General features: G+C 64.1%; 1 protein-coding gene across 1 annotated transcript; it reads right to left on the bottom strand.

Moving 5' to 3' along the window:
* Positions 1-3169: 3169 nt before the first annotated feature.
* On the bottom strand, positions 3170-11294 carry MST1R (macrophage stimulating 1 receptor). The gene is made up of 21 exons (XM_032699031.1): positions 11183-11294; positions 9459-10766; positions 8073-8261; positions 7868-7993; positions 7622-7792; positions 7259-7428; positions 6992-7169; positions 6746-6891; positions 6471-6629; positions 6163-6256; positions 5829-6056; positions 5601-5747; positions 5367-5526; positions 5207-5299; positions 4896-5123; positions 4735-4815; positions 4480-4661; positions 4297-4406; positions 4036-4201; positions 3826-3962; positions 3170-3747 (listed from the first exon to the last, which is right to left on the bottom strand). The coding sequence occupies exons 2-21, from the start codon at positions 10677-10679 to the stop codon at positions 3489-3491; spliced, it is 4245 nt and encodes a 1414-aa protein (XP_032554922.1). The 5' UTR covers positions 10680-10766; positions 11183-11294; the 3' UTR covers positions 3170-3488.
* Positions 11295-11532: the final 238 nt, after the last annotated feature.

Below are 11532 nucleotides of genomic sequence, written 5' to 3'. Positions count from 1 at the left end.
GGGTGCGGGCGGCCCCCCCCGCCGCTCACAGGCATCATTAGCAAAACTCGCCGGTTTCTAAAAATGGCACGTCGGTGCCGCGGCGGCTGCTCTTCACGCCCGCTCCCCAGCACCGGCAGCCGCTAAAAACAGCTCGGCGCTGCCTGCTGCCTCCTGTCACCTCTCGCCCGGACGGCTGGCACCGGAGACCACCGCTACACCCAAACGCTGATTTAGCACAATTTTGCCCGTCTCCGGTCCAGCCCCTACGCCGTGGCACCCGCTGCCTGCGCCCACTTCTCCATGAGGAGCCCAAACTCGCTGCTGGCTCAAGGTGCCATTGCGGCAGCACCGGCAAACGCCGTCGCAGCACATCCCCGGGCGATGCCAGTGGCGGGACCGTGCCCGGCTCTGCTTGTGCACCCGCAGCCCCGCGTGCGGCCACTCATGTTTTATAGATGGCTCTGATTTTAATAATTAATCCCTGCTAACGACAGCACTTTCCCCAAATAAAACATTTAAAGTGCTGTGTGTGCACGGCGCGTTGCCGGGGTGGGACGCCGGCTGCTCTGCTGCAGCCGTGGCGGGTGGGGACAGCACGAGGTGGTGTGGCACAGCATGGCACAGCGTGGAATGGCCTGGCACATGCCCACAGCTCAGCTCAGTGCTCCGCCAACCATGGCCAGGCATGCAGCACCTTAGGTGTCACCCACCCAGTGCCCACCTGAGGGTGCACAGGCAGCAGCTTCAAGACACTCCCCCAACTGGGGCAGGGGTGCCGGGTGCCATGCAAGGTGCCACCCTGCGAGGTCACCTGCCTGTCCCTGTTGCCATGGCAGTGGGCACAGCACCGGTGCCAGTCCTGACCAGCAGCATCGAGCAGGGGTGGGCAGGGGTGGGCACATGCCAGCCCTTGGCATGGAAGTCTGGGCGCTTATTCCTCACCTCCTGCAGCGTAATTAGGGCAGGATAAATGTGGATTAGCATGAAATCTGTCATCTCTGCAAGCACATTTGCAGGGGGGATGGGGGCAGCCTGAAGCAGGAGCCACCCTCACGCACGTCACCGTAACCATGCCAGACTCATCAGCTAACAAGCAGTTCCCTGTGCCACTCCACCGCCAGCTCTGACAGCCCTGCTCCCACTGGCTACCCCCCCAGCTGCCCACTGTGTCATGGGCAGGGGGCCTGGCACACATCTTCCACCCAGTCACATCCCCGGGTACCCACCATGCTTCGTGCTGTGGAAAGCAGCACCCAGGGCACCTGTCTGTCCATCCGTTCACCTGCCCCTTCATCCATCTATTTGTCCATCCATCCATCCATCCATCCATCCATCCATCCATCCATCCATCCACTCACCCATCCATTTGTCCCTCTGTCCATCCGTCCACCCATCCATCCATGCTTCTATCCATCCCTGGATTCCTGCATCCCATCAGCTGTCAGTGCCCTAGCCAGCTGCCCCTGCTGCCCCCCAGGCACTCAGCATCCCCCAGTATCAGTGCCAGCACCACCCAGCACCTGCATTTCTGATCCAGCCCTAATAACCACGCAGTGCCAGGGCCTTCCCATTGCCACAGCAACTCAGCAGCGGAGCCGAAATGGCACTGCTTGACCTCACATGGGCAAGGTCAGCACCCACACTGGGGGTCGTGGTCACACCAAAACCCAGGCCCGTGGAGCAGTGCAGCCACGCTGCAGGGAAACTGAGGCACAGTGCTGGCAGCTGCCCCAACTGTGGGATGCTGGGACCCAGCTGCACTAAAAATACCCTCCGGCGTGCGGCGGTGGAGCCACGCAGGTGCGAGGCACCAGCGGAGATGGACAGCTTGGCTGATGGGAGCTGATGCGGCCCCGGGCTCCGGCACCGCTTAATGAGCAGCCGAGGAGGTTTTATTTACAGCCAGTGTCGGTGGCAGGACTGCATGGCTGGCCATGGAGTGGGAATGGTGCTGCCCACGGCCACAGACTGGGCATGTTTCAGCATCCCCTGCCCACCCATCCATCCCCTGCCCTTGCCCCCTGCCTTGATCTCTGGACCTGCACCCAAGGGAGTGAGGTCCACCACTGCCCCACTTCTCTTTTCCACTGTCTTGTTGTAGGGGATTTTTGCCCCAAAATTGCGGCAGAGAGGATCTCCTCACGAGGACGAGCTCCTCACAGATGTGACGCCTGTCACCACCACCAGCAAAAGGAGCAGAGAGAGCCAGCTCATCAGGCAGTGATCCACGGGGAGTTCAGCTGCTCTCCCCCTCTCTGGACAGCCCCTGGGCATGCCCTGGAGCACCAGCTGCACCATCCCCTGCATGGGCAGTGATGAAGCAATAAAGGTGTTGTTAAATGAGGGTGGTAATGATTCTTGGTCACTAGACAGCAGCCCCAAGCTCGGAGCAGTGTGTGCCACAGGGACCCTGTGCAGGGAGCGGTAGGTGGGCTGGGTGCCACTGTGTCTGCACTGTGATCACCTGTCCTGGCCACCATGGTCCCCTGGGCACCTCAATGCCAGGAACACCGTAATCCCATGATCCCAAGAACACCCTGATCCAATGTCCAGGCACCCATCATCCCAGGAGCGTTGTGTTTCCGTGGGCACTACAGTCCCGTGCTCCATGGCATCCATCATACTGTGATCCCAGGGGCACCATGACCCATGTGCCAGGTAGTTGCACCCCAGGGACATCATCACCCCACGTCCAGGAGCACAGTGCTCCCCACACTGCCTCACACCCCACAGCCACACTGACTGTGAGCTGAATGTGGCTGGGAAGAGGACTTTTAGGAAAAACCTCCCAGACAGCCCAAGCTCGGGGGGCCATGGTGGGACACAGGGCAGACAGGGGAGCCCCAGCATGGTGGGCACTGGGGGACAGTGTTGGTGTGGCCATGCCAGCACTGGTGTGCAGGTGCCCTCCCGTGGCTGGCACAGGAACGGTGGGTGGACCCTCACCTGCACCCCCTGCGAGGTGGGTGCCCCCAGAGGTTGGTGGCAAGACCATCCCCTCCCCGGGCAGGAGGAAAAGGGTGCTGCCCACCTGGGCATGTCCCCTTCAAAGACACAGCCCCAGCCAGGGAAAAAATATAATTATGTTTTAATGACTGATTTGAGCAGCCAACAGGCTGAAAATGCCATGGGAGCCCTGGGAGGGCCAGGCCACCCCACAGCACCCGGCGGGGCTCCACTTGGGCCTCCATGGCACCTGCTACTGTGGGGCTGAGCCCCAAATCCCACAGCACAGCCTCATCACTGTGGGGCTGAGCCCCCCCACACCCAGCCAGCTCAGGATTGAGGCCCCCAGCACCTCATGGCATGGGACCAAGCGTGGGGAGAACCCAGCAGGGTCTGGGTGTGAGCCATGGGAGAGCATCCCACAGCACCCATCTGCCTCCCAGCACCCATCCCATAGGGAAGGTGCCCCATAGCATCTGGCTTCATGCTGCATTCCTCCTCAGGGGAGTGTGACCATGGTGTATGGGGGTCCAGGAGTCCCTCCAGTGCAGGGCATCCCATCAGCACACAGACGCATCCTCCTCCTCTTCTTCCTCCTCTTCCTCCTCATCCCTGTCCTCATCTTCGCTACCAGGCAGCTGCCCCGGTGGGGCAGGAGGAAAGGGGGGGCCCCAATCCAGGCTGGTGTAGGTGACAGCCAGGTTGACGTAGTGCTCACCCTCCAGTGTGGCCAGGACATGCTCCAGCTCTCCCACCAGCCCCGTGAAGGACGGTCTCTCCTCGGGTGCTGGTGCCCAGCAGCTCAGCATCACCCGGTACCTGCCCCGACACCCCAGTCAGTGCTAGCAGCCCGCCGGGACAACCCCCACCATCCTGCCCACCCCCAGCTCCACTCACAGCGTGTCAGGGCAGTGGGAGGGCTGTGGCAGGCGTCTCCCCTGCAGCAGGTAGCGGGCCATGTCGTAGGGGTCCACCTCGGGGTACGGCGATGCCCCCCGTGTCAGCAGCTCCCACATGAGCACGCCAAAGGACCACTGCCGAGCAGAGAGCTGCTGTTGAGATGCAGGTGGGATGGGGATGGGGGACAGGGAAAGGTATTGTGCCTACCACATCTGATTTGGTGGTGAATTTTTGGGTCTGGAGGCTCTCCAGTGCCATCCACTTGACGGGCAGCTTGGCGTGCCGGTGCTGCCGGATGCTGTAGTATTCCTTGCCAAACACATCCCGTGCCAGTCCAAAGTCAGCCACCTTCACCGTCAGCGTCTCGTCCAGCCTGGGGGACACTGAGTTGAGGTGGGGACACCTGGGCACATCCAGACCCATGGGGTGATCCCGTAGTGGGGATCTGGCAGTTACAGTCACACTCACATGCAGTTCCTGGCTGCCAGGTCCCGATGCACAAACTTCTTCTGGGCCAGGTACTCCATGCCCAGGGCTACCTGCAGCCCGAAGCCTATGAGCTCCTTCATTGTGGTGCTCTGTGGGATGGGAGTGGTGAGCAGGGTAACCTTGGCTTCCCACCACCCTCTGCCCCCCAGGGTACCCCCCTACCCTCTCCTGGGCGCGGATGAACTGGCGCAGGTCCCCGTGGCGCATGTAGGGCAGGACGACGAGAGGCAGCCCACGGCGGGGCAGGCACACCCCCAGCAGCGAGAGCACCTGAGGGTGGTGGAAGCTCTTCATGAGGATGCCCTCACGCAGGAACTCCTCTACCTCCTCCAGGTCCGTGATGCCTGCCGAGAGCTGAGCTGTGGAGCGCTCCGCTGCCGTGCCGCGGGACCGCGCATGGGAGCGGGCGCTACTCACGGTGCAGGGACTTGACGGCGCAGTGGAGGTCTCCCAGCAGTGGGTCTGAGTAGGTGCCATGGTAGACGCTGCCGAAGTGCCCTGCAGGGACAGGTGGCACAAAGCTGGCACCGCGCAGAGCCAGCAGGTGATGCCACGGCCAAACTGGGCTGCAGAGTCACCTTTGCCGATGACCTGGTGACGATGGGTGACAAGCCGCTCCTCGGGAATGAGAATGTCCTTCACCTCCTCCAACAGCTCCGGCCGCAGGTCCTCCAAGCAGCAGGATGTGGCTCTGAGCAGGGGCATGGGGGATCCACCACCTGCTGCACTGGCACCAGCACCAGCACTGGCACTGGTGATTCGTATGCGGGTCCCCACAGGGCTGGGAGTGCCTGCTGTGTTCAGCACTGCCAGGACAGGCAGAGGCAGGGTGAGGGCTGGCAGCACCCAGCACCCATCACCCCACCATCCACCTGTGACACCCACTTACCCAGCACCTCCCTGTAGTCGACGCCGGGGCGCTGGGTGGTGACAGGGGGGTCGCTGCGGCCGGGCTGCACCAGCAGCTCCAGGTTCTCCGTCCCTGTGGGCAGCAGTGGGGTGGGTGGGGGGCTGGAAGCACCAGTGTGCCCAGCGAGCACGGCACTCACCTCGCCTCTTCCTCCAGCACCAACGGAGCAGCATGGCAGCCAGGATGCAGCAGACTAGGAAGGTGATGCCAATGCCCAGGGCCAGGCTGGCAGCCAGATCCAGCGAGGTGGGGGGGGACAGCACCCAGCCCAGCGCCTCACAGGCACCATTCACACAGATCTGGAGGAGCAGGGGCTCAGCAGGGTTGGGATGGGGGATGTGGGGGGGTGATTGCCCATCTAGGGGTTGCCTACCTCCACGGGGGCCCCAGCGGCGGGCAGGTGCAGCTCCCGGGGCAGGCGGCACGTCACCTCGTTGTTCAGGACGTTGGGGTGGCAGTCCCGGCCCCCCACTGTCATGGTGATGTTCATGCAGGTGGCCAAGGCGTTCAGGCCCGCTTGCTGCCCAGACACAGAGCCCTAAGCCTGGGGGTCCTGGTGGTGGGACCCCCTGCCCTGACTCACCCCACTGCCCCCACGTACGTGCACCTCGATCTCATCATCGCCAGGCTTGAGGCGGAGGCGCCCGCCCTCCTGCTTCAAGGGGAAGATCTTGGGCCGGGAGTAGTAGTGGAGGTGGAAGAGCCAGTGGCCGTCAGCGCCGTCCAGCAGCACGCTCAGGTTCCCCAGCACCACATCGACCTTGCTCTTGAAGGGGAAGGCTGGACTACGGCACAGCAGCCGCTCTGGTGCCAGCGGGTCCTCACACTCCTGCAGGCAGGGGGATGCTGGGCACTGGCACTGAATTATGCCCACCAGGGGATTGGGGTAGGCAGGGCAGGGTTGGGGGGTGATGGCCTCCCACCCAGGTGCTTACTGTGGCTTTGGTAATCACACCTCTGGCTTCAAAGCGGATCTTGGCACGATACACGGAGTCCAGGTGGGTGCCAATGATGGTGAGCATCGAGCCCCTACGATGGGCAGGGATCAGGGCCCCAGGGTGTATATCATTCCCAGGGTGCACGTGGTCCCTGGGGTGCACGTGGTCCCCGGGGTGCACGTGGTCCCCAAGTTGTGTGTGGTGCCTGGGGTGCATGCGATCCCCAGCAGCTCATCCAGCCCAGCCAGTACAGTGGGAAGCCAGGAATGTCCCCCCACCCAAGGGAAGGGAGCCCTTGGACTTACTCATAGCTGCAGTTGGGGATGATAGCCAACACAGAGGGGTCAGGGCGGTACTGGAATGGCAGCGGGGCTGGGAACGCCTCCCCATCGATCCACAGGGCCACCCAGGCTGCGCCCAGGCCACTGGCAGCAGGAGCCGTGCATTGAATTGTCCCGTTGTCACTGGGGATGCAGCAGCCATGGTTGGGGGGGACAGCAGGACTGCAGGGGTTCCCTGTGCTGGTTCCCATGCCAGGGACCCCACTGTGCTTGCTGGTGGGGGCAGGGCAGGGGCATACCTGGGCTGCCCGGTCAGGGCACACTCGGAGCCATTGACCATCACCCTCCAGCTGCTCCCTGAAGAGAGGTGGGCGCCATGGAGTGAGAGGTGGGTGCCACCCCCCCGGGGGCCAAACGGGGGGTGCAGGGCTCTGATGCGTGGCTCCTGAGCAGAGACGGGGTCAGTGGAATGGGTGGCAGGGTGATCCAAACCCCTCAAACCCTGCCAGAGGGCAGCTGGGGTGACTGCCAGTGCAGGACCATACCACAAAGATGAAGCCACCAAGGGTGGAGGAGCCTTGGACATGGAAGCCAGAGGGTTTGGTGGGCTCCTCAACAGTGAGCACCACGTTGGCCGGGCCCCTCGCTGCTGCCAGCCCCCTGGGCTCCAGCTCACACATCAGCACGTCCACAAACTCCTTGCGGCGGGAGGTGGGCAGGGGTCTGCAGGGCAGGGTTGGGGGTCAGGCCCAGGCCAGGGAGCAGCCCCAAAACCCTCTCTGCCACTGTTCCCTCCCAGCACCGGCACACACCTGTAGCTCTTGATCTCCTGTGGCAGCACGGTGCAGCCTCGCTGTCCCACTGTCACCCGGTAGGCAGCGGGGGGGCTGTGGCTGGGGTCAGGGTCCGAGAGGGAGCGGAAGGTCATGCCGCAGAGAGTGACCCGTGTCCGACCCCGCAGCGGGGCGCTCCGGGGGTGGAACTGTGGGAGAAGCACCCACGACACTGAGAGCCCTGACCAGTGATGGTTGCAGGTCCAGAAAGTCCCTTCCCTGAGGGACACAACACCCATCATGGGGAGGGGGTCCCACCACCCACCACCCCATTTGCCACCTCCCTCCCCATCCGAGTGCATGGGAGCTGTGGGCAGCAGGGGGACGGCGGCGCAGACCTACGTCGGTGAGGACGGGTGGGCAGCTGTCCTGGACCCAGGGGCCGGCACACTCGTGGCGGCGCGTGCACCCATCCCCACACCAGCCACAGCCCATGAAGCGCTCGGCACGCAGGCAGCGCTGGCACGTGGAGAAGTGGCGGCAGCCGGGGCCGGTGACATTCAGGCGCCACACCTGGGGATGGAGAGTGGAAGTGAGGGGGGCATGTGGGGCTCAGTGCCTGCCCCATTCCCCCAGCCCCCTACTCACCTTGGTGCCCGCAGCGAAGAACAGCGAGTGGCTCTGTGACCCCATGGCACCCTGCACCGGCCCTGGCTCCCCCAGGGAGAAGTTGGCCATGGTCAGGAGGTAGGAGCTGGAGCGCTGAAGCACTATCTGCAGTGGGGCAGAGCGTGGGGCTGAGTGCGCCCCACAGCTCACTGGGACCCCCACTCCACCCAGCTCCTCATCTCACCTGGAAGATGCGTCCCTCTGCTGTGCCCAGGTGGGCCACAGTGACATTCCCCAGGGTGGTGACAAAGATGGAGGTGAGGAGGACACTGGCCAGATGCCCATTGAACAGGTCCACCTTGTGTGAGGCAGCGGGAACGAGGGTGGGCTGGTCCCAGCAGCTGGTGTTTATCACCGGTGCTGAGAGGTTCACCTACAGCCAAGCACAGGGTGGGTGCCTTGAAACCGGCCCTGGCAACCCGATTTCCCCATACCCTCATAGGTGGGTACCAGCTCCAGCTGTGAGACATTTTGGGGCAGGACCAAACTGCTCAAGTTCCCCTCCAGGCTGGGAAAATTTTGGGGAAAAAAAACACATCCGCAGCCACTCCCGCAACCCTCGTGTGGCGTCAGATCCTGTCCTCCCCTCCCACTCCATCTGGATGTGGTTATCGGGTGCCGGCACCATGGGATGCACACCCCAACCCCAGCCCTCCCTGGCCCCTGGAGCTTGGGGGGGGGGGGGGTGAGGTTGAAGGAGGACACCAGGAGCCACGGTGTCCCCATTAGACACCCCTGATAAACGGGGCTGGGGTCCCCCCTGGGCTCGCCCCACTGCACAGTGAGTCAGCGGCAGTGAGCTGTCTGCTCCGTGAGGGAAAAGGAGGGGATTTGGCTGCACCTTGCCCCGTGCCTGGCTGAGAACACCAAAACTCGTGTCACGTGCTGGGACGAGGGGGCCCTGCCGGGGCGCCCACCCATTTGTGTCCTGGCCATGCCGGGGCTTGTACCTGGGACACGGTGTTCCTGCCCTGCGGCTGCGGCAGACGAGGAACCCCGGTGACTAATTGCACTTCCGCCTGTGGTTTATTTGCCCAGAGAAGGCGGTGGCTGAGCCCGGGGGACAAGGCAGGAGCAGCCAGCACCTCACAGCACCTCACGCGTCCACTCTGGGGACCACCGAGGCCCCGCAGCTTCCCTGTCCCTCCTCCACATAAACAAGCTGGAGAGGTTGGCTGGGATCCAGGGACAGTCACCACGGGGGCTGGAGCCAGTGCTTGTGGGGAGGCCACACCAGGAGAGGGACTGTTAGCCCAGTGCAGGGCATGCAGCAGTGTGCCAATGTGCTGAGATGTGTTTGTGAGGTGGGGAGTTCAGTCGGATCCCCACCAGCACACTGTCTCCTCCTCGGTGCGGCCGGGCCTACTGGAGCACAAAGGCCCCTGCAATAGATGGTGGGTGGCTGCTGGGCTGACTCACACCTGGGTGACGCTGCTCTCCCCCTGCCCTACCCCACCCCACCATTCACCCCACTCTACCAGTGCTTCCCAGCATGCTGTCCCCATCTCCCCATGTCCCAGACGACCCCCAGGCCCCTCAGGCCGGACGTGGCGCAGAGCAGAGCACTCACGTTGTGTGGGCAGTACTCCACCGGCTGGAAGAAGCTGAGCCCCCGCAGCAGTGGCTGGTGCCCGATGCCACAGCACTTCTCCATGCCCTCCTCCATGGCCTGGTTGAGGAGGCGGATTGGGAAGGCACAGACAGCTGAGTTCTCCCGTGGCACCAGGCTCTCCGGCTGACTCTCGGCGAAGGCACCAAAGAGCACCGTGTCGGTGTCGTTGATGCCGAGGTCACGGGCCAAGCGGGCACCAGGGCGGGCAGTGTGGGCTGCCTGCAGCACGTTGTAGGCAACATCCCGCTCAGCATCCTCCTCGCCGCTGCGCCGCCGGCGCCGGCGCTTGGACTCGAAGCGGCAGTCGAGGACGAGCTCGCGGTAACGACGGAGGTCACGCTCGTGGGTGCTGAGCCGTGCCAGGCGTGTGTGGTACACGGTCGAGCCCGGCCGCTCCAGCTGCACCATCAGGAAGTAGACGTGGTCCCCGTCGGCAAAGGAGTGCACATAGTGGATGGTGTAGTTGTCGCGGTATCGCGGCAGCACCGTCAGCCACTGGAAATCACCCGAAAAGCCGTCCAAGGTGCCCTTCAGTCTGCGGACGGACACCGACTGTGGGCTGTACTGGGCTGCCACACTGCTGTTGATGGTGGAGCCGAGGTAGAAGAAAGAGGCATAGGAGGTGGCCACCACAGTGGCACTGGTCCCCAGAGGGCTGGCCACGCAGTCGGGGCACAATGTGGGGCTGTTGCCCGTGGCTGAGTACAGGCAGTGTGTGGCTGTGATGGCCACCTTACCATCCCGCACCTCCAGCTGGTGCTGGTAGCACAGCCCATGCCGTGCTGTGCCACAGCTGTACAGCCACGGCTCCAGTGGGTCCAGCAGCAGCAGGACATTGTCCGTGTCCTCAGGGCCATCCGTGGTGGCTGGGCACAGGCGACAGATCTCACACTTGGCGCTGCCCACTGGGCCGGTGACAAGGACGGAGAGGAGGTGCAGCTCGGCGCTGGCCAGCAGGATGCGGTTACGGACGGCCACAAAGACGGCGACTGTACCATCGGAGTCAGCAAAGACAGCAACGTTCTGGATGGGGCTGCCGGCATCGAGGTCAGGCAGCGTGTAGGGGACAGAGAAGTTCCTGGTGGAGCTGAATGGGATGCGGGGGCACTGCCAGGCACCGGCGCCCAGCGGGACCAGGGCGAGCAGCAGCCAGAGGCACATGAGGCACAACGGGCCCATGCTGTGCAGTGCCACTGCTGTGAGGTTATTGACGGTGCTCAGCACCCAGTGGGGTTGGAACACAGAGAGGATGGGCCACCATCACATCTGCCAAAATAAAGGAGGAAGAGTTTTACCCACTGCTTTTAGGCAAGGACCCTGGGCACTGCCACAGCCGGGTGTGCTGGTGTCCCCAGGTACCAGATGATGAGGGGTGCTGCCAGGGGAGGATTGGCCACACCAAACCTCTTCTCAAATATCATGATCGGCAGGTGAAGCCAAGCTCCCTGTGGCATGGGGACAAATCCTGCCTTCTGCCACCTCCAGACCCCGCCTGTCATCCTGGGGCACCTCTGCCCTGCAATGACCCCTCCCGGGGACTGGGATGGGTACCCTGCCAGCCCCCCAGGACAGCGACGGGGACCGGGGATCCCCGCGGGACTGGGACAAGGCCCCCGCCAGCCTCCCGAGACAGGGACCCCGAGGTACTCCCGGCCTCCACCCCCGGCCCCGCCGCGGCTCACCGGGTCCGGAGTCCTCGTTAGGTCCGTCTGCCCCCCCACGTCCGTGCGGTGCAGTCCGATCCCGCGGTGCCAGGCGGCGTGGGACTCACCTGGGCGCTGCCGTGCCGTGCCGTGCCAGGGCAGGGCGGGTGGAGGGGAGCGGGGCCGGGATGGAGCAGGCGAGGTGGGACGGGGCGGGACGGGGCGGGGCGGGACGGCACAGAGCGGAACGGGGCGGGCGGGTCCTGCCCCCGCGCCGCCGAGGGCTCCCCGAGGGCCGGAACAGCCACACGCATCCCGGGGGTACGGGGGTGCTCGGGAACAGGCAGCTCGGGGTGCCCGCTGAGCACCTCGGGGGGACAGACATGGGT

The sequence above is a fragment of the Chiroxiphia lanceolata genome, chromosome 11, assembly GCF_009829145.1.
Source record: "Chiroxiphia lanceolata isolate bChiLan1 chromosome 11, bChiLan1.pri, whole genome shotgun sequence".
In the NCBI taxonomy this organism is placed as follows: Eukaryota; Metazoa; Chordata; class Aves; order Passeriformes; family Pipridae; genus Chiroxiphia; species Chiroxiphia lanceolata.
The sequence above is the reverse complement of the archived record's forward strand: the minus strand, read 5'-3'. Positions and strand labels throughout refer to the sequence as shown.

Bases quoted from the DNA above. Each gene is read 5' to 3' on its own strand.
- MST1R (XM_032699031.1), bottom strand. From the start codon at position 10,679: ATGGGCCCGTTGTGCCTCATGTGCCTCTGGCTGCTGCTCGCCCTGGTC. The intron at 7,793-7,867 runs GTGAGTAGGGGG...CTCCATCCCCAG, and splicing joins TCTTCGCTGCGGGCACCAAG to GTGTGGCGCCTGAATGTCAC. The intron at 7,429-7,621 runs GTAGGTCTGCGC...CTTCTCCCACAG, and splicing joins GCCCACCCGTCCTCACCGAC to TTCCACCCCCGGAGCGCCCC.